This window comes from Numida meleagris, chromosome 20, assembly GCF_002078875.1.
Source record: "Numida meleagris isolate 19003 breed g44 Domestic line chromosome 20, NumMel1.0, whole genome shotgun sequence".
NCBI lineage: Eukaryota > Metazoa > Chordata > Aves > Galliformes > Numididae > Numida > Numida meleagris.
The window spans coordinates 348,482-367,903 of NC_034428.1; the positions used below are offsets into that span (position 1 = coordinate 348,482).

General features: G+C 44.7%; 1 protein-coding gene across 7 annotated transcripts in view; it reads right to left on the bottom strand.

Annotated features, from left to right (window-relative positions):
- The window catches only part of CAMTA1 (calmodulin binding transcription activator 1), a gene marked incomplete at its 5' end in the record, with an annotated part of 208,918 nt that overhangs the window by 36,416 nt on the left and 153,080 nt on the right, over positions 1-19,422 (bottom strand). For all 7 annotated transcript variants that reach the window (XM_021417392.1, XM_021417391.1, XM_021417393.1 and 4 more), the window contains 2 exon segments: positions 1,615-1,755; positions 7,576-7,729. In XM_021417392.1, the coding sequence (XP_021273067.1) occupies positions 1,615-1,755; positions 7,576-7,729 (295 nt within the window).

Below are 19,422 nucleotides of genomic sequence, written 5' to 3' on the forward strand. Positions count from 1 at the left end.
ACCCATGTCGGCTGCACGCTGACGGGTAATCTGGAGGTGACAGAGCCCATGTTGTGCCCCTGTCCCTGACATCGCCCTCCTGCCCAGATTGCAGCCCTTGCTCTCTCGTTGTTGTGTCTATTAGATGGCAGTCAAACTACCGAAGAAAAAGTACGTTAGCCAGCACAAAGAATGCTTTCCCTCCCATAAGGACGGTGTTGTGCTTCTCTCATTCTAGGTGGTTCCTCTGTTGACATTTAGTGCTTGGAGAGGTCGCACACACAGAGCACGAGCAGTGCCAGACAGGCTGAAGAACGCTCGAGCACTTGTTTAAGGAACAGCCTCGGGCATTTGTTGTTTAAAGAACAGCCCAGCCACTGAGGTATGTTTCTTTAAAGGATTCATTTTCCCTAGAATGAGGTAAGAACAACAATTATTGTACTGTATAATGACTAATGGGGAAAAAAACCTCCTCCTTGTAGCTAATGGCTACAATTACGAATGCCATCTTCTGGGCAACACAAAGTGTCTGCACAGGTGCTGTAATTTGCCAAACCTTTTTTGTTCCTTGCCCTTGAAGGGGAACTTCTCTTTTATGTGCTCAAGATTTGAATCAGGTCACTTAAAGTAGTTCAGGACAGCGCTTCTGAGACTAAATGCAGTATTAAATCTCTCTATTCTCCTAGGCATAGAGACAAACAGGAACAAGAGAAGCTTTCACGCTGCAGTCTTTCCCTATGACTGCAAGGAACTGGGAATGTGTGTGTCAATGTGCCAGCCATTACAAAACAAAGTGATACTGTTATGTTAAAAACCATGCGGCAGACTTAGCACAAGACAAAACATCAAAGGGAAGCATAAAAGGATTCGTGTTCAGATCTGCAAGCCTGGATCAAATGCTGAGCCTCCAGGCTTGAATTTTAATCCAAACCCAGGTATTTCAGAGGTCATCATTCTTACTTAAAATCTCGACTGTATAACACAACTGCCCAAAAAAGCAGAAAAAACCAAACCCTTTGAAGCACAGATAGCTTTCCTTTATAAATTTCTCTGAAGACTAATTAATATATGATATATTTTACTTGACCAAAGCAGTGGGAAGGGGGGGGGGGGCTATAAAGCAGATGAGATAGAAAAATGAATCACTCTGCTTCCTACTCACTGTGCAAAGCTCTAACACTCCGGATGCTGCTTCCTGCCATTCTAGCCTCACTCAAAACAAAGCCATCTTCTTTAACAGGAAAGAAAGCTCTCACGTCTTCATGGTAATTAAATAAAACCTCTCTCATTCCAGTGATACCTTGTAACTAACCACCTGAACCCACCTTCTCCAGCAAAGTGGGCTGGGGGGCAATGGTTTCAGAGGGCGAGGTTGGCAGAACAAAATTCTGGAGCATGTAAGAGAGCACACCTTTCTAAGCAGATGACACAGGGAGGGAACAGCACAAAGTGTTTTGTTTGTTTTTTTTTGAACAGAAATCCCAGTTGCATTCTTGTTCTTAACTCTTCTATTGCCTCTGAACTCACTGGGTCTCAACACTTCACAATACAGTATTTTTAGCATTTTAGTGCTGCAAACCCTATTCCAAGCCTGGGTTAAACTGCAAGCATGTTGCGCCTTCCCGTGGTACTCACCCAAGGTACCAGTGCAGAGACAGTTGTGTGTCCGAGGCTGCGGTTTGGTCTGGTGACTATCGAGGATCTGCTGCACGAGCTGCTCCACTGAGAACCCTGAACTGCTGTTTCCATTGCTGCATGTCCACTTAATACCATGAACTGTGAAAAGAACAGTGACATCCATCAGGAACTTCAAAAACACGCCAGAAAACACGAAAAGTCATCTCAAAAGAACAGCAGAAAGCCTTTCCCGCTGATTTTACTCAGAGCTGATGAGGCCTATGTAGAGCAACAGTAGTGGTTGTTGGTTTACTGTTCTCTTGGTTTCCTATCCATGGGTTTACCAAATGTATTAAAAACACAAAAGCAACAACAGAGCACTTGTGCTTCACTGAAGTAAAACAATGCATTCTAAGGAACACTTTGGAATCATTTTTTGTCTTTCTCTATGCGACGTTAGGTGCACGCTACGTGCACATCCCATGTGTGCAGTAGGGCTCACATGAAGATTCTGCCAAGTGCTGGCTGGTGGCAGCACTGTTCCCATGGTGCTCCCTTGCCTGGCAGTTCAGGCTTGAAAAGCTTCTTTTCAGTGTCTTTGTCATACTCCCAAAAAGCAGATTCCTTCTAAAATCTAAAACCCTTAACCGGAAAGCACCAAGTCCAAGGTAAGAGCCCCACTGAGTTCACCTCTCAATTCATGGATCCCTGCATAGTGAAGTCCTCGAACTGAGGACATGAAATGCCAGCTCCTCCTCACCTCACAGCCAGAAAGACCTGCAGGCTCTCCATCAACAAGTCGCTTCATGCAAGAAGGTCAGAAGCAAATGAGAGCACATTCATGGCACTTACTGACAACACTGTCAGAGAGTAAGGATGGCACATGAATGGCCTGTTCTCCTCCTTGGCCCTTCGGCATCTCATCAGCAGCCAGTGGGACAGGGTTCCTGGGTCTGCTTTTTTTAATCACCCACTGATGTTACCTTGCCTAGCAGCACCTCATCTCACTCCAGTTCTATATTAGAGTTTGTATTTTTATTGGCTGAGTTGAGAAACTTGCAGAAATGCTGTAAATAAGGTTTACCAGTATTTTTCCTCCTATCACTATTTAAAGTGTTGCACTTGGTTTAGTAATGAGTCCCTGTATACCTGCTTGACAACCACATTTATCGTTATTGTACCCAACAGATTTCGCTTTATAGTACGTTCACATTTTGAATTTCCTCGTAACGCTCAGTAGCTGTTATCACGTGTGAGCTTTAGTTTATACATGCTTCCTGCTTCAGTTCCTCCACTCACATTCATTTTATTATTCTCAATGCATTATTCTGTCACATGTGATGTTAGGCTTAACGAGAAATGTTCAAACAGCAGTTTTGCAAAAAAAAAAAAAAAAAAACAACACACTGAAAGTGAGATTAAACTGCACTAAAGTCTTTGGAGTATTTTTTTGCTATATGAAGTTACTGAACTGTAATTGCTACTGAGAAACTTTGCAATTAGTTATCTCCGGTTACTTCAGAAATTCTTTGCTGTAGAGGTGAGCTCAGACGCGTTGCTGTGTACAGAAGTTCTGCTTTACAGCAGTACGTCAGAGTTTGCTTCCCACTATGAGTAAATCCAGTGATGAGCAGTGTATTAAAAAGAGCAAGTCTGATAAGTGATCATATCTCATGGTTTGTGTATTCATGATGGTTCTCGCTAGACCTGAATCAGGCTGTGAGCTGGAAGCTAAGAAGCGACAGGCAGTTTTATGGCTGGGTACCTACAGTACCATGCCCATTATTTTCAGGTCCTTCCAGGGTAACAAAGCTCCATCATGGGTCTATTGCAAGAATCAAGCAGACCCCAAAGCTTTTGATCTTCCTGAACCTATCTGTAGTATTTACTATGAAGTTCTCCAAACAATGAGTCCTCCTGGGAACATCCTATCCTTTATTTGGTCTTTTTCATGGTCCTTACGCTGTCCACACAGCTATCTGTTCCCCATAGCTCAGCTGCTGATCCTTTGCCTCTTTTTGATGACAAGGGCTTGTCATTTGCTTTTTGAATAACGATGCTGCTGCCTGCATGGAACAGGTAAACATTTTGTTAGATTTATCTTTTCACATCCAGACACCCTCGTACAATTCAGTTTTGATTTTCCAGCCCTCCACGTCCCCCTTTATTGCTCTCACGGCACGATTTCCTGAGCCTCATCGCTGGGAACGCAGGTGATCTTTCACATTTACCGTTCCTTAAGGCCACTTACTCAATTTACATGTCTTCGTATAGAAGGCTCACTCTTAGCCATTCCTTACAGTCCTTCTTCCAAAATGAAACCTCTCCTTGAACAGCTGCTCAGATGTAGATATTTAACAGCTAATGGGAAGCGGCACAGAATCACAGAATGGCTGAGGTTGGAAGGGACCTCAGAGGTCACCTGGTTCCAACCCCGCTGCCGTGGGCTGGGTTGCCACCCACTAGATGACGTACGGTTACCCTCGGAGAGGCCCAACGGGATGTCACTCTTCCCAGGCTCACAGTGACACCTGCACAAGGAATTTCTCGCACGCAGCCGCCCCAAGTTCCAGGCCGCTCGCCCGTGCGAGCCCAGCGCTGAAGCACAGCGCTCCCGCCGGCCGCCAGGTGGCAGCAGGCGACAAGGAACGGGGCGGCCCCGGCCAGGAGGAAGCGCTGAGGCGCACGCGGGGTCTTCCACCCACTTCACGTTGGAGGATCCTTCGGATGTCATTTTCCACGCAGACCTTCAGCTCTGTCGGTAAAACCTGTCTGGGTGCCCTCTGGGAGAAGCAGTGGTTGGTAAATAGGTCACAGGAAGCTTCAGCTTCCATTGCGGGTCACTTTGTATCTCTGACAAATGGATGGGAAATGGTGAAAATCATCCTCGATAGCACAATTACTCTTTTAGGTATAAAAGATCCTAAACCACTACTGAAATTGAATATAAATTTAAGTCTGCACAGAGGAAAAAAATACCAAAGAACATGCAACAAAAACCCAACAACTCAATTCTTCAAGTGCCATTCGTGCTGATTACTGCTGTTTAAACTGCACAGTGGGCCCTGAGTGCTCAGCGCCCTTCCCTTTGCAGCGGGATGCGGTTTCAGGTCACCTCCACGAGTCTCCTGTTGTTTCAATGACGCACACAGAGCAGCCATTGGGGACTCCCGTGAGACGAGAAATGCCCAAAGGTATTAAAGTTCCACTGGAACCATGTGAAACCTCCATTTCCACAGCTGTGGCTGCGCGCAGGCAGCGGGAGCAATCAGTATGCAAGCAGCAGAGAAATGAAAAAAAAATATTTTTTTCAGAGAGAAAGATAGCTCTTAATGATAGCACATGCGAAAGGAGGATGGCAAGGTAGCAACGGCTGTAAGGCTGCAACTCATACTTTGCCAGCTGAGGGACGAGAAAGGCAGAAGGGGATGATCTGGAGAAGCCCCCAGTACGAGCTGGCTGACAACCTGCTGATCATATGGAGTTCATATACTGAATTCAGCTGTGTCGAACTCTGCATTCTGCTTCTACCACCAGATGCCTGAAAGGACATCTGCTGATCTGTGCAGAGAAATCTCAAAGCAAGACTATAATGGGCATAAGAGAGGAAGAAAGCAGGAATGCAATATCACATCGAGGCCCACTCTTCCTATCAGGCACACTGAACGACTCACAGGTGTCTCTGACAAAGCTCCCACAGAATTTTCATGTATTGTCAATTATTCGTTTTGCACAAACATCCTGAAGGGTGCCTCCCAAATTAAGAACTAAACGCTGTTGCTGAGCTTGGACGAGGAAGAAGCATTGTCCCTAAAGGCAGACCTGGTTTCAGCTTCTCCTCCTAAGTCTGAGACATCCACCCTGAAACAGGATGCGAAAATCTCCCCGCAGATGCAGCACTCAGCCTCAGACCTCGGAGCACGCCCTGGCTATTCCATCGCTAACCTGTCTTGAATGGGAAATTCTTCAGAAAATGAATCAACAAGAAACATCACACAACTTCAAAGTCTAGAGGAATAAAACTAACTGAGCCACAACATGGGACATGTAGGAAAGGCGGGTGCTCACAACACTGTCACTGACAGATGCACTTTAAGGCAGAGAAATTTGGAAACATCACGCAATCAAACTGAAGTCTTTGAAAGCACGTGATTCATGTGAAAATGCGACGAAACTAATACGCTTGGCTCTGTAATTTCATGGCACACCCAACAATGGAAAGAAATCTGATGGCTTCTTGGTGAGCAGTGTCTCTGTGTTCCCTGAACATGGTTATCTGTGTCCTAAGTCCGATCAGAATATAACAATTTTAGAGTAGCTGCATTTCTAAGGATGAGCTTCCCTGGATGTGTATCCATAAACAGAGACGTGTACTTGCATACATACTCTGAATAATTGTGCAGAATTTCACTCTTCCCTCCTGAGACATAAAAGAGCCAAGTGTTATTAAATTTACAGCTAGTTTGCTGTAGTTTTCACATAATTTTCTTGATGCACTGCAAGCTTCTTATTTTTTCCTCCTCTCCCCCAAACAGGCTGCTGCTTCCCCTCCTGTTTAATGTTAAGGCTCTTGCTCAGTCTCAGCTATCCTTTCAACATCCTGGATTTCTGTCTAAGGTTTATTGGTCCCAGGGCAATACTCTGTTTTGCAAATGTGTTGGTTTTTTTCCTCTTCTTTTCTGCTTGTTTTCTCTCTTTCAACTTTGCATGGAAAAGAAATACATAGGGGAGTAAAAAAGAAAAGGGGTGGTTGTTTGAAAGAGGAAATTACCTTGCTTCTGCACACTGGGTAACTAAGAGAAAGCAGAATCAATTGGTGAGGTGAGTGGCACTTACAGCAGTGGGCATGAGACCAACATCAGCTGGGGAAGGGGTGAGGGAGAGGAGCAGACTTGGTATTGTTGCTTCAGATGTAAGCACCTAGATTTGGTACTCTAGCTCCTGCAATTAATGTTCGCTTGATTAGAGACCCCCCCCCCTGTTATGCCTAGTCTATCTTTCATTGCAGAACTCTACATGCATTTTCAGACATATTTACCAAGGGAAAATATACCCATAAAATATCACTGATGTTTTAGAAAACATTATGGTTCAAGATGGATGCACGAGGTGTACAGAGTTGCCAGTGTGCAGGACAAATTTCCTGGTCACTCTACACACCTTAGCAGCCTTCTTTTTATACTGCAGAGTTTAGAAAGTAGTAAATGATACCCATCCTGAAGTACATCGTATCCACTGCTTTTTCAGATGGGATTAGGAGAAATACCTGAGTTCTAGAACTGGGCTTCCAAGAACAAGCTTGAGATTAAAATCACGTTGAACATAGGAGCTGGACAATAGACCATGACAAAAGCTTATCGTGTGGGTGTCTGCACTGAAGTTCTGCATCACCATCTGACTCTAGTTTTGTTGTGCAGACAGTGGATAGGACGTAGATTTCTTTTATTTTAACAGAAATTTCCCATTGACAGTTGGCACTTGAAAGGCATTTCACAGCAGGTATGGCTTGCTGATAAAAAGATACTCAGCTCCACAGAGCCCTTCTGTAAATGACAGCAACCAATTCTGATCTGACATAGAACAACACAAACATAGTGGGCCCTTCAGGAAACTCTACTTGCTAATTCTGCAGTAAAGGCTCCTTGTGAGCGAGGAGACGCCTAGAAATGGCACGTGAAAAACACAAGACCACAGGTATACCTTTTCCATAGCATAGAGTGTGCTGTGGGGAACTTACCATAATCCTCTTTGGGACAGTCTAGGCAGCTCTCATAGTATGTAAATGGGTTCTCAGTAAAAACCTTAACGTGGTAAGAACTGACAGCTGGTACATGCATAACGTACACCAGGAAGGAAGCGCATGCAGATGCAAGTTGAGTTTGATGGTGACAATTGACTCCTTCAAAGAGGTCAGTGGCAGGGAGAGGCACTGTACTCTAAATTAATCATCCCAAGAGAAGAAAAACCCCAGATACTCACACATGGGTTTGAGCTGTCCAATGAGTTCCTCTTTTGTCCATTTTGCCCATTCTTTCTTGTCTGTATTTATTGAGCACAAGATAGGGCCGCAGGGTTTTCCACAGTCCTCAATGGCAGGAACGTTCAGGTAGTGCACCAACACGATGTCTGGGTTCTACAGGGAGAGCAGAAAACACAGGTTATCTAGCTGGACCTCTACCTGACTCAGTGCTCTCTGGATTTACTTTCCTCATTAAAATGAGGACAGAGAGCATCGTGGTTAGATTCCATGATGCACCGGGTTCCCTTGAGATCAGAGCTGCTCTTGCAAAAGATATGGAAAAAGTTCCAGTCCACATCAGATTATTTCAAATACATGGAAATGCACCTGAGAGCATCAATAACAGCCACACTTCTCAGTACAGCTGCAGAAAGAGGGAGGGAAGAGGTTAGCCAAAGAGGCTATGGTATGGAGTACCATAGTGCCCCCAAGGTCCTTGTCAGACAAGCCTTTAATTCCTTGTCTTTTGAAGAATTTGCAGATTTGTGATGAAAACAGCAAGCTGCAGAAGGCTGGGACTGGAGGAGACAGTGTCCTTTGCAGAACTGCTGCAAACAAATTCTGGAACAACTGCAAGGCGGCTGCTCCCACAGGGTTGTTTAACGCTGCGCTCCCTTTCCCAATGCACCTTCCTACAGGAGCTGAGGGAAAGCAAGGAAATGCAACGCTGCTTTGACGCACTGCAGCGCTGTCCCACTGATACGGGCGCTTCAAGCAGGAGCTCAGCAGCGTGTTACCACAGCGCGAGTAAATGAATCATCTTAACAACAGCAACAGACACAACTTAGCTGGTTTCCCAACAGCATCCCTGGGATATCGTACAATAGATAATAACAAGATTGAGAAGCTGATTTCTTTCCCTTAAGTCATTTACTCCTAACTTCACAAACTTAAATGGCTGCTTTGGAATTATTTATAAAAATAAATAGGATAATGGTGTAATTAAAACTCTAATGTTTCATTAATTATGTTAGAGCCCCATTCTGAGCAGCGCTGGGAACACGATCCATCATTTGCTTGCAAGGGGTGTGCTAATGGGAGTGCTCGCTTATGAAACCCAGAGATGGAGACCAGCGAGGAGGCACCTGACCAGGGAAAGCCCCGAGCGAGGAGCACAGCGAGCACGGCAGCACGGACAGGGAGGCACAGGGGGAAGTCTCAATACACGACTGTCCTCATGTGTAACTCAGAAAAGATCCAGATAATAAAAATGATTACCTGTACACCCAAATAGTCTCCATCAGCTAATTTAACTTAATTAGTGACTTAGGTGATGAAGTAATAAGAAGTAATACGCTTCAGAGATTTCATAGAAAGACATCCCTGTGCACTCAGGGAAGTTTTGAAGAAGAGAGCATGGACGCGCTGCGCAGTGCAGCACTATGCATGTGCCCCCGGCGTGATTTCAGGGGAGCAGGAGTTTTTGTCACCAACTCAGGATGGCAAGGCTTCCCAACCTGCTGCAGCAGAACGAAGTGGGCCACAGCAGTGGGTTGGCACTTGACTTTATATAAGGAGATGTTAAAAGCATATAAAATAAGCGCAAAGCCAACAGGTTTGTTCATTGTGTCTATATCTAAAACTCGACTTCAAGATTGGCATGTCTCACAAAAGGTCATTCTACATAGTAAACTAAAGTGTTTTGACATAAATTAAGAGACTGTACATTTCTGAAAACTCTGATCCGCAGAGAATCCCTATTTCTTTATAGAGACCCACCAGTGGAACAAGAGACGCAGAAGACTAACAGAAAAGTTGCAAGTATAAGAAGCAGTAATATATCCCTATTAACTGGTGCTCACTGTTTCAATCCATAATTTGCCAGAAAGCAAAATTATTTCTTTTATCCCTCCTTTTATCTGTAGGTCTTCCTAGACAGAAAACTCAACACCTAGAGACGGAGAACAGCCTCCAGTACACCTGCGTCCTCAGTAGTAAACTCAGCATGCTCACGTTACCATCCCTGGAGCTGCTCATGGCCAGGTCGGATGGGGTCTGGTCTGGTGGGGGTTCCCTGCCCACAGCAGGGGTTCGAACTGGACGAGCTTTAAGGTTCCTTCCAACCTAAGTCATCCTATGATTCTATGGATTACTGTTTTGACTACACACAGTGCCCACATTTGCCTGTGTGCAAGCATGCCCGTAGATCAGAAACTGCTGAGACATCTTATTACTCACAATTCTACTTTGACTCAAGGCTCGCACTTGTCCCTGCTGAACTGGCTTGCTCTGGGTACACCAAACCTGCTCTGTCCATAGTAAAGGTAACTGCCATGCAGGAAACATGCCAGCGCGTTGGATGTGCATCTCAGAAACACTGCACCTGGGCAGCAGGGAGCGCTCAGACAGACACTGCAGGCTGGAAACGTGCCCGTCAGAAAATTGTCAATGATTTCATTCACAGAGCCTCAGCAGAGCTACTTGGCTTCCCCCAGATCAGAAGCAAAGTTGTGGCCATCTATCCCTGAACTGGGCAAGTCTGCTTGGCATGCTGAGCCCCAAGGCATCTTGTCCAGCTCCTGAGGGTCGTGGAGGAACTCGTCCCAGTACTCCTGGCATTGTAGGACAGGCGGAAGGCAGCGCAAGAAATGGTTAAAAACACAAAAAGCTGTTAGTTTTGAAAAAGAAAAATGCTGCTGTAACATCTGTCTGACTCTAGTTTGCAGCTTCATCAGCACTAAGTGGTCAATAAATCAGACTGGCATGGCGTTACCTTTCTTCTATGGCTTAACCATTAATCTAGTGCCAGTTCTCATGAAAAATGAAGAAGAAAAAATATGTTATAGTGAAAATGTATACATTATCCAGAAAGTAATAATAGCATGTAATGGTGCTGCAGACCTCCCAGCACGATTGCTGGAGCAGAGGCAGCCTCCCTGTGCTACCCACTACGTGCCATTTAAATTAACCAAGTAAATCAGCTGCTATTGTTTGCTCCACCAGCCCTTTTCATGACTGTTTTTGGTGTTAGCGGAAACACAAAGCTGAAACAAGAAAGGCTTTTCTAGCTCTCATATTGTGGCAGACAGGCAGCGCAGAAATGCAAAGAAAACCATGTGCAGCTCCTAAAGGGCTGGATAACGGCAGGATGAAGAAAGGACAGGAACCAACAGATTCAGTTGCTCAAGACTAAATCTCAATGGCAGTGCCTTCCAACCCACCAATGACCACAACCGAAAATACGGCATTTGGGAAAACACCCCCACGCTGAGGGAAGGTTTCGCAACTGTATTTCCTGCTAGAAAAAGAAAAGGGAGCAAAACCATTGCTTAAAGTAGAAACTAAAAGAGAACAACATCCTTGGAATTTGTTACATAACTGCCAGTTTTGAGTGAATTCAAATATTATAACTTCCCATTGGTTTCACCTCTGAAATTATAAAGAGGGTTTTCCTTTTCTGATGGCAGAAATGGAAGGCAACCTGGTGGTTGATGCATTAGAATACATTAATCTTTCATTGCAACAGCCAAACTGAAAAGATTCCAACAGAACCGCCCAGAACTCCCATCCCAGCACTTCTGCCAGTCCCTCACGTTAAAACCTTTGGAGATATTTTGTTTAAATCAGCTGATTCCGGAGATGAGAAACCAGCAGTGGGCTGATGCAGCTGCAGGTCCACAGGCAAGGAAACGAACTGTGAAGGGCTTGGGAAGTCTAAAAATGATTTCGTACACTCAGGTAATTGTGAGTTTTCCTGCAATTGTTTTAAGGGAATCAAGACTTCATAGGGCTGTATGTTCTATAACGTGCTCCCTGGTTCCTCTTTAATACCTTGGTAAGGGAAGATAAAGTGTAACCAGGAAAGTAATTGCACTGCTCTACAATTTATGTCTCAAAAGAATGACTGGGGGCACAGAGCCACTGCAGGGCAGGGGCTGGATTAGAAAAATGGAAGTTTTCCCAAACGCTTACTAACACGTCATCAAACGTGATATATTTTAAAGTATTTTATATACAAAGAGCTGCCTTTGAATTCTCCTGGGGATCACATTTATTTAATATGCACTTTGAACATAAGAAAACGCAGGGCTGTAATTTCATGGCCTCCTAAGATCCCAGCAGAAAGTAATTTGTGGGTTGTCTGGGCCATTCCAGAAGAACATCTCCTGTGCTATCACGAAGTACAACAGAAGATGGTTCCACACAACCAGAAGTGCAAAGCAACAGAAAACAAGAGGCACTTCTTTTTATTGTGCAGGTATTATCCTTCCAGAGCTGTAACTTCCATGGGCAGCTGACAGGGACAAGAGAATTCCGCCGTGATGTTTGAAGTCTGCTTCAAACTAAGACATTCTGTGATTCTAGGAAAAATAGCTCAAACCCAGGCTGCAGCTGCAGTTAGGGCAGCGCAGGTTCTCAGGAGGAAAGCCAACCTGCAGGGATTCCCCACGCTTCTGCTGGGCTGGGCTTCCCAGCTCACGTTCCACCTCTGAGAACTGGGATATGCAGCAAAGTTCTGCTCCAGCACCGCAGGAATAGCTCCAAAACCCACCACGCTCGTACTGACCACTATCACATCAGCGTATAAAAACAAATTCCTACGTAGCGAACGTGACTGCACAGTGCCAGCTTCTTTTTAGACTCTAACCTTGCAGAAGATTCACTTCTGTATTCAGACTGCATTTCCCCTATTAAATGAGGAATGCGTGTGAGACAGAGATCCCTTCGCCGACATTTCTAAGGACTTTGCTTTATTTTCATCATCCAGAAGCACAGGATCTGCTCCTCCTCCCTCTGTTCTTACAGCAATCTTCGTATGCGAATTCAGTCCCCACATTTCAAACAGGCTTAGACAGAGCCGAACTCAAAACACTTCCATCCTCCTCATCTTCCAGAAATCCCAGCATTAGAAAGCTCCTACCCTTTCCCAGCTAATCCAAGCCAGAGATGCAATAATAGCAGTTCTGAAATAAAAAAATTTGATTTCAAAGCTCTACTGACATTCACCAAGCACCTTCAAAGCTTTTAACAACAGAATGCACAGCTTCCAACTCTGTTTTGAATGCAGATGGTGCAGTTTTTTTTCTCTGATGGTCTCATTTGCCTAAATAACCCTATTAACTTTTAAATATTAATGCATTTCTATGAATTAAGAGCAGCTCAATGTGTACCTGAAGATATATGTATATTTTAAATGGTAATGTTGTAGGCAGACCAAGAAATAGGAAGCTGACATTTCAAAATACCAAAAGAGAAAACCTCAGGAGAAGCACCCAGAGCTCACAATCAAGCTTTCCCTCCAGAGACATGCTGTCCCTCAGCGCTGCTCCTAAAGCATCATCGAGCTCAAAGCTATTTTTGCATGTATGCAAATGTTCCAAAAGCGTTCGGAAGCCAACTGCCCCTCCAAAACCGTATACTCTCTGCAGCAGCAGCACGTGAGTCTCAGCGCATAGAAGCAGAGGTAAGACAAGGATTTGCCCAGGGGTTTGTATGGGTGTCAGATGGAAGAAGGCACGCAGCTCCACATTTCACAGGGTGCCATGGACTCCCAGCCCCACACAGCTCCATCCACGCGTGCCTACCAGCAAAGGATGCCTCACCTCGATGCCCATCCGGAGCAATGGCAGATGAATGCCATTCCATGCTCGATGTTGCCCGCATGGTACACAGTAGCCAACGAGTCCTTTTTATTTTTATACTTTGGTCAGGTTCTGGGGGCTCTGTCATTTATAGCTTCTTTAAATTTGTTACCTTCAATATCAGTGACTGGTAATACAATTCCCAGAGGAAGAGCATCAGTAATGTTCAGAACACTTTCCTAATGTTTGCTTGGACTGTCCTGCAACATTTTTGTTCCTATGTCATAACCCTTATGACACTGTTATATAACAGTTTATTCATTGAAAGTTTCGCTGTGCCTTTATAACCTTTCCAGACAAAAGTAACCCCCAGCATCAGGGAGTCCAAAGCGCTTCTTTGTGGTACATGTTTTCCATTTTGGAGTCCAACTTTACCTTGTGTTGAAGGTTCACGTAAATAAAGAAAGAGTCCAAATCAAAGATGCACAGGAAGGCCAGCGGTGTGCTACTCAGATCGGAGATGCCACCAGAGACCAAGACCAGGACAGGTAGCAGCGAAGTGCCAAACTGCAATGCCAAAGACTTTCTGTCTCCTCCCTCAGGGTGGGAGTCCTTCCAGTTGCTGGCTTTGACTTGTTAGGCACAATGTCCTAAAAGGGCTCACAGCAGCCACCAGGGAACTGATAGAGCATTTAGACTGGAAGCATTGAATCCGAGGACAAATAAGAACCAGACTTGAATTTCTTCTGAATCGCGAGAGAAAGACTATTAGACACCCTTCTTTCTTCTTCGGTATCACTCAGAAGTCTTGCATTTCCCCAGACTGAAGAGATTAACAAACAGATTAGCATCTAAGAGCTCCTGCTGTAGGCTGTTAGACTGAATCTAGCTCTCTGGGCTTCCTGCACGTATTTCTAAGTCTCCCAAGTGGATGCCTTGAAATCTTAAAAGGAAATGTGAGCTTCATCAAAGCTTTGTTATGCCACTCTGACCTGTTGATGAGAGCAGTTATCTCCTTATCTTTCCTTTTCAAGGACTTAGAGTCCTTTTTAATCATATTGGCTCTTGGTCTTTTGGGTTTCCTTTAGGAAGATCTCTAGTACTTTCTCATCAGACTTTGTTTCTATTTCATGTAAGAGAGCAAACATGAAGAATTACCTAAGTGTAGCATCCTAGGCTATAGGAGCACTGTGGAATTCCCAACACAGGCTTCCAGTTCCTCATCCCCATGCAGCATGGTCCACCGAGAGCTACACTTGCAGGAGTAGGGAACATTTGTGATCACACAACACTACAGCACACAGCAGCGAGTTTTGTCTGTGGGCCTGACGCATCTGCCCGTTTCATCAAGGGTGGGGAGTAAGCCCCAGGGCCCTGGAAAGCATATACTATTGTAATTAAATAGTGAGAGTCACGCTCCAAATGATACTAAACATCACTGAAGTTACTTTTAAAGGAAGAAGATAAATAACCCAGAAGACAATTAGTTCTAGATTCCCCTGTTGTGCTTGCTGATTAGTTTGGACTACAAAGTTATTCAGAACCAAGCTTGCACAATAAGCTGAACCCTGCTGCATGCACCGTGTGCTGGAGCTTCTGGCCGAGGGGTCCCCTGAAGTCCCAGGGAAGCAAAACAGCATCTGAATTCACCACCAGCAGCCATTTAGCAATGGTTCGGGCCCTCTATTGATCACAGTGCAGGTGCTGAACTCCCAGGGGTGCGAGCAGGACACTGTGTGCCTGCAGGAATGCAGTTCTCAGCAAACTCTTCCAGCTCCTCAGGGAGCTGTACCACCTGGGCCACGAGGAGGTTCTGAGAGCTGTGAGGATAAGGAAGTTTTGGTCCTCAGTGCATTTCTTTCATTGGAAGAGCTAGAACACTCCTTTATCACAGAAGCCTCGTCACAGAATACAAGTGACACAATATTAATGTGAAGCGTATCCTAAGGAATATTAACATTTTCATGAAGCTAGTGTCACTGTGCTCCTTTCCAGGAATACCAAGACCTTCCAGCACATCCCAGGTGAACAAACAGCTCTGGCCCATGCCTCACAGTGCTGCACTCAGAGATTCCATCCCGACTCCCTTTTGCCTGCAATCAAGTCCCTTTCCCAGGTGGACTGTGCAAAAGGGCTCCCAGACAGTGTGAGAAGTGAATGCTGCACTGGATATCAAGCCCTGTCCTGCTTCAAACTCCCAAGGTAGAACAAGGAACCTGGCTGCCAGAGATGCTGTTATTATTATTATTTACAATGAGCAGAAGGGGTGCTACAACCCGACTAAAGCAGAGTAAGTCACCCTTCAGCACAATACATCAGCCTCAAATCCACTGCATGGGAGCAGCCTGGTGACTTTCTAGCAGATGACAGGACACCGATAACCTCAAAAGCTGCGTTATTTAAACAGGAGAAGGTAAGCTTTGTTTAGCCCTTGGGCTCAGGTTGAACAGATGACAGATGTCGAAGCTGTGACCAATTAGATTTTTAAGCAGTGAGAGCACATTCATCAGGTATGGAGTGCTGGAGCTCGTGCCAGCCAGGCGCTGGGGATGGAGAATGGTGTGTAGGGCTGGGACGTCAGTCTCTGCTTCTCAGCTCCCCCAGTGGCTTTTCTCTAAGCTTTACTAACAGACACAGACTGTTCACATGACAAGGCATTATTCATCTCACCTATGTGCTGCTCATCTCAGCCACGCACACTGTTATCTTCCGAGACATCCCAAAAAAAGAAGCAGTAGTCAGAACATCCAGTGCCAGACATGGGAATAATTAAAGTTTAACTCAAGTGCTTTTAAGTTTGTAAATGCTGGGGAAAGTGAGTACACATCAAAGGGGTTTTTTCAGCTGAAGCATTCATGCATCTAAAGTAGTATCTAAGAAAGTGGTAACTCCAAGGAATGAAGAGCTTACGGAGAAGACTCCATGAAATCCCAGGACCAGCAATGCTCTCTGTTACCCAGACTCCAAGCTCTGTGCATTTCCAAATGCACTGCTCGTTCTTCCCTCCTGACAGGCACACACAATCTGGATGTGATTAAAACAGCCATGCCTAAGGAAATTCAACTAGGAAAACAAATGCAAAACACAGCTACTCATGCAAGGTCAGAAGAAATAGATGGATGAGGTGGATTTACACCACAGCACATCCCTTTGTTTGGCTGAAAAAAATAAAAAGTTCCAAGACATTTTTCTCCCTCCCCTTTCAATTTCAACATTTGCAGTCTTTTCTTTGGTGTAGTGCTAGACACGCTGGAGGCACCAGAGGGGTGACCTGCAGGACACAGCTCAGACTTGCTGGGCTCCAGAAATGCAGCCCCTGCTGCTGCCAGCCCCCACACCCCACTAGCTGCCCCTGGGCTAAACAAGTGGGGAGGATGTATCTCATCTCGGAGGCGGTATCTTAGTTCTGCTCACCGAAAAGCAAAGCACAGCTTCCCGCATGACAGGGATTTAGCACACCAACCAGGGTTATTGGGATTACTGGTGAGCACATCATTGTAATTTTGTGATATTTGGGTGGCAACAAAAGCAGGCCCAAGAATTTGAAGGTAAGTTCTCAATCTTTTCTTTCTTTTTTTTTTTTTTTTTAAAGATAGAGACACAAGAAAAAATGAAATCTAGAAAGCATTGCCAGCATGAATGATTTTCCAGGTTCTTGTCACTGAACAACCATCATCCCTCAGAGCACAAGGCAGGCAATAAAACCAATAAAACTAATAAAGGAAAACGGTGTGGAGCTTGACAGATTTAGCTGTCCCTGGCATGTGACAGCCTCTTTTACCACGCAGGCAAACTGAAGTTGCATCAGACTTGTCTATAGGGTAAATGAGACCTTAAAACCAGCAGGGACATCCTGTTTTTTGGTTGTTTTTTTTTTTCCAAACTGTTAAATTCTACAGGTGATTGCTCTCATTCTCTGCATCCCTCTGAATGCAGAAAACCTGATTAGAAGCTTTAATTACTTGCTGAAAGTTGGAATCCTTAAATCTGTGTGGTGAGCCTACTCTAGATGTTTTGCAGTCTGTTACCAAACTCGAGACTTAATCCATCCCAGAGCTTGTTAACATTTCCTCTGTACACTCACTGAATGAATGAGCTTTTGAAGTCACTTATTTACCTATAAATTACAACAGTCTGTAATCATTACCAACAAAGTAAATTGTTTTAATTGATCTGAACTTTTTTCTTTTTGAACACCAGGCAGGAACTTTGTTTCTATACAACCACACTTTCTAAAGAGCTAAAATTGCATATTAATTGCTTGGAGCTAAACGTCCTTAAAACGCTCTGAAAAGCTGCATGGCTGAAAGGATTTGCTGAAGCCAAGTAAAGGTTCAGAGGTCTCGTTAATAAATACCCACATCTAGCTCAGCCCCCTCCTGCCATCTGAATAACGGCAGCCACTGCCAACAGCAGCAAAGAGGCAATCTATAACAAACAAGGTGCGCTGCCAATTAGTTTCTATTCAATTTTCTGTTCAAATTGGTTGGAGGTGGTGGCTTGGAGGAAATATTCAATTTATGAATAGAGTATAAATGGCGTATTTCAAAGTTTTAGGCACAGGTAAGTTCTCCATCCTTGCTGCTCCTGGCAGGGCTAATCACCGCCCTAAATGAGTGCTTCAGCTGAACCTGACATTGGAAATCACATATAATTATACTGATTAATTTTGCTGAAAACATACAGCGTTTTGCTATAGAAGTGTAAACATAAGGAGGTGAGAGCATGAAAAAGCTGACTGCTGCTCAGAAACAAACACTCAGGTGCTAAAGACATGTGAGTGTATTAAAAGAGCAATGCCAACCATCACACCTGCTTACTGATACCTGTAACAAAGGCAGAGAAAAAAAAACAGTGGAAGGAGGACTCAGGAGTACAGCTGCAACCTGCTGAATGCATCAAGTTATTTGTATATACGTCAGAACCAAACAAAATAGAACACTGTAGAAGGACAGCTGGAAACAGCACCAGTAGTGCAGACTATCTGCATGTTAGGTGCCTGGGTTGGCCAAAGAAACAGGGAGATCAAGTGCGGGAGTCCAAATAAGACCCATGGAGCTAAAGGCAGTGGCAGCATGGATGGATACTCTCACGGGTTTCCTGGGAGCAAGTTACTTAAAGGAAATGCAAGAAGTAGTGTAAGACAAGAGACGGAGAGAGAGAAAAGCAAACTATTTTTTTTTTTTTTGTCTTCCCTGGGTAACGTCAACATTTCAGAAGAAATACAGCAGTTCCAGAAAGAGCCTTGTCATCAGCACCTAAAGACACAGTACTGTTTATCTGAGGGGAGAAATGAGAACAGAATTACAACAAAACCTAGCAATTTCACCAAAAAATGCCTTGGCATTACAGACAGCATGTGAAACAGATGCATTTCTTTATAGCTATCTCTTGCTGCACAACATGCTGAAAAGCCACTGAAATAAAATTGCTTGGTTTTCAATTTTAAAGCTGCACTTAACCAAATACTATCAGTCTTCGGACCTATTGGCAAGGAGGAGTAGCAAATTACCTGTTTTTCCTGGAGCACCTCAAATCACAGAAGCTATCCGACTGGTCCCTCGTTACCTACAAGTCAGCGCTGATAAATCGCTGTGAACATTCTGCCTTTGTGCTGCCTTTTGGGGAGGCATCTGAACTTCTTTGGATGGTTTGGCTGATTTACTAGCACACAGAATCAGCAAAGCACCCAAACTCTACAGAAAAGCAGCATGGTTTTGATGGAAAACACCATTTTCCAGGTATCTTTCACCTGGAAAACCCTTTCACAGACATCAGAGCATGGTATGTCTTGGTGTTACAAAGCAGTGTTGCCTTTGTCAGAGGCAGCACTCCACTCTCAGACCCAAAGTCATGCCATAGAGCACACAGCTAACGAGCTCTTGGTGAAGAGGAGACAGAGCTGAACATGTATTGGAGCACAGAGTGCCTCAGCAGCCTGGGGGGACCCAGGGTTGCTCCCCCCAGCACACAGCCCATGGATAAATGGAGGAGGGATTGCATTCGCCTCCTCCCCGTAAACATGAAGCTGCAGCTGAGTAAGTAACATTAAGCCTGACATGGGGAAGCTGTGATGCATTACTCACCCTGCTAAGTTTAATGTACAATTTAGAAAGATATCACCAAAATGGAAAAGAGAACATCTTAAATAGCTCTGAAGGGTATTCAGCTCAGGCATCGCACAGAGTTAATGTTTAAGGGAAGCTCCTAGCCCAGTGGCAGAGAACCACCCCATGCCGAATAATCTGATTTAGATGCGTCTCAGCACTGGAGCACTTTAGAAAG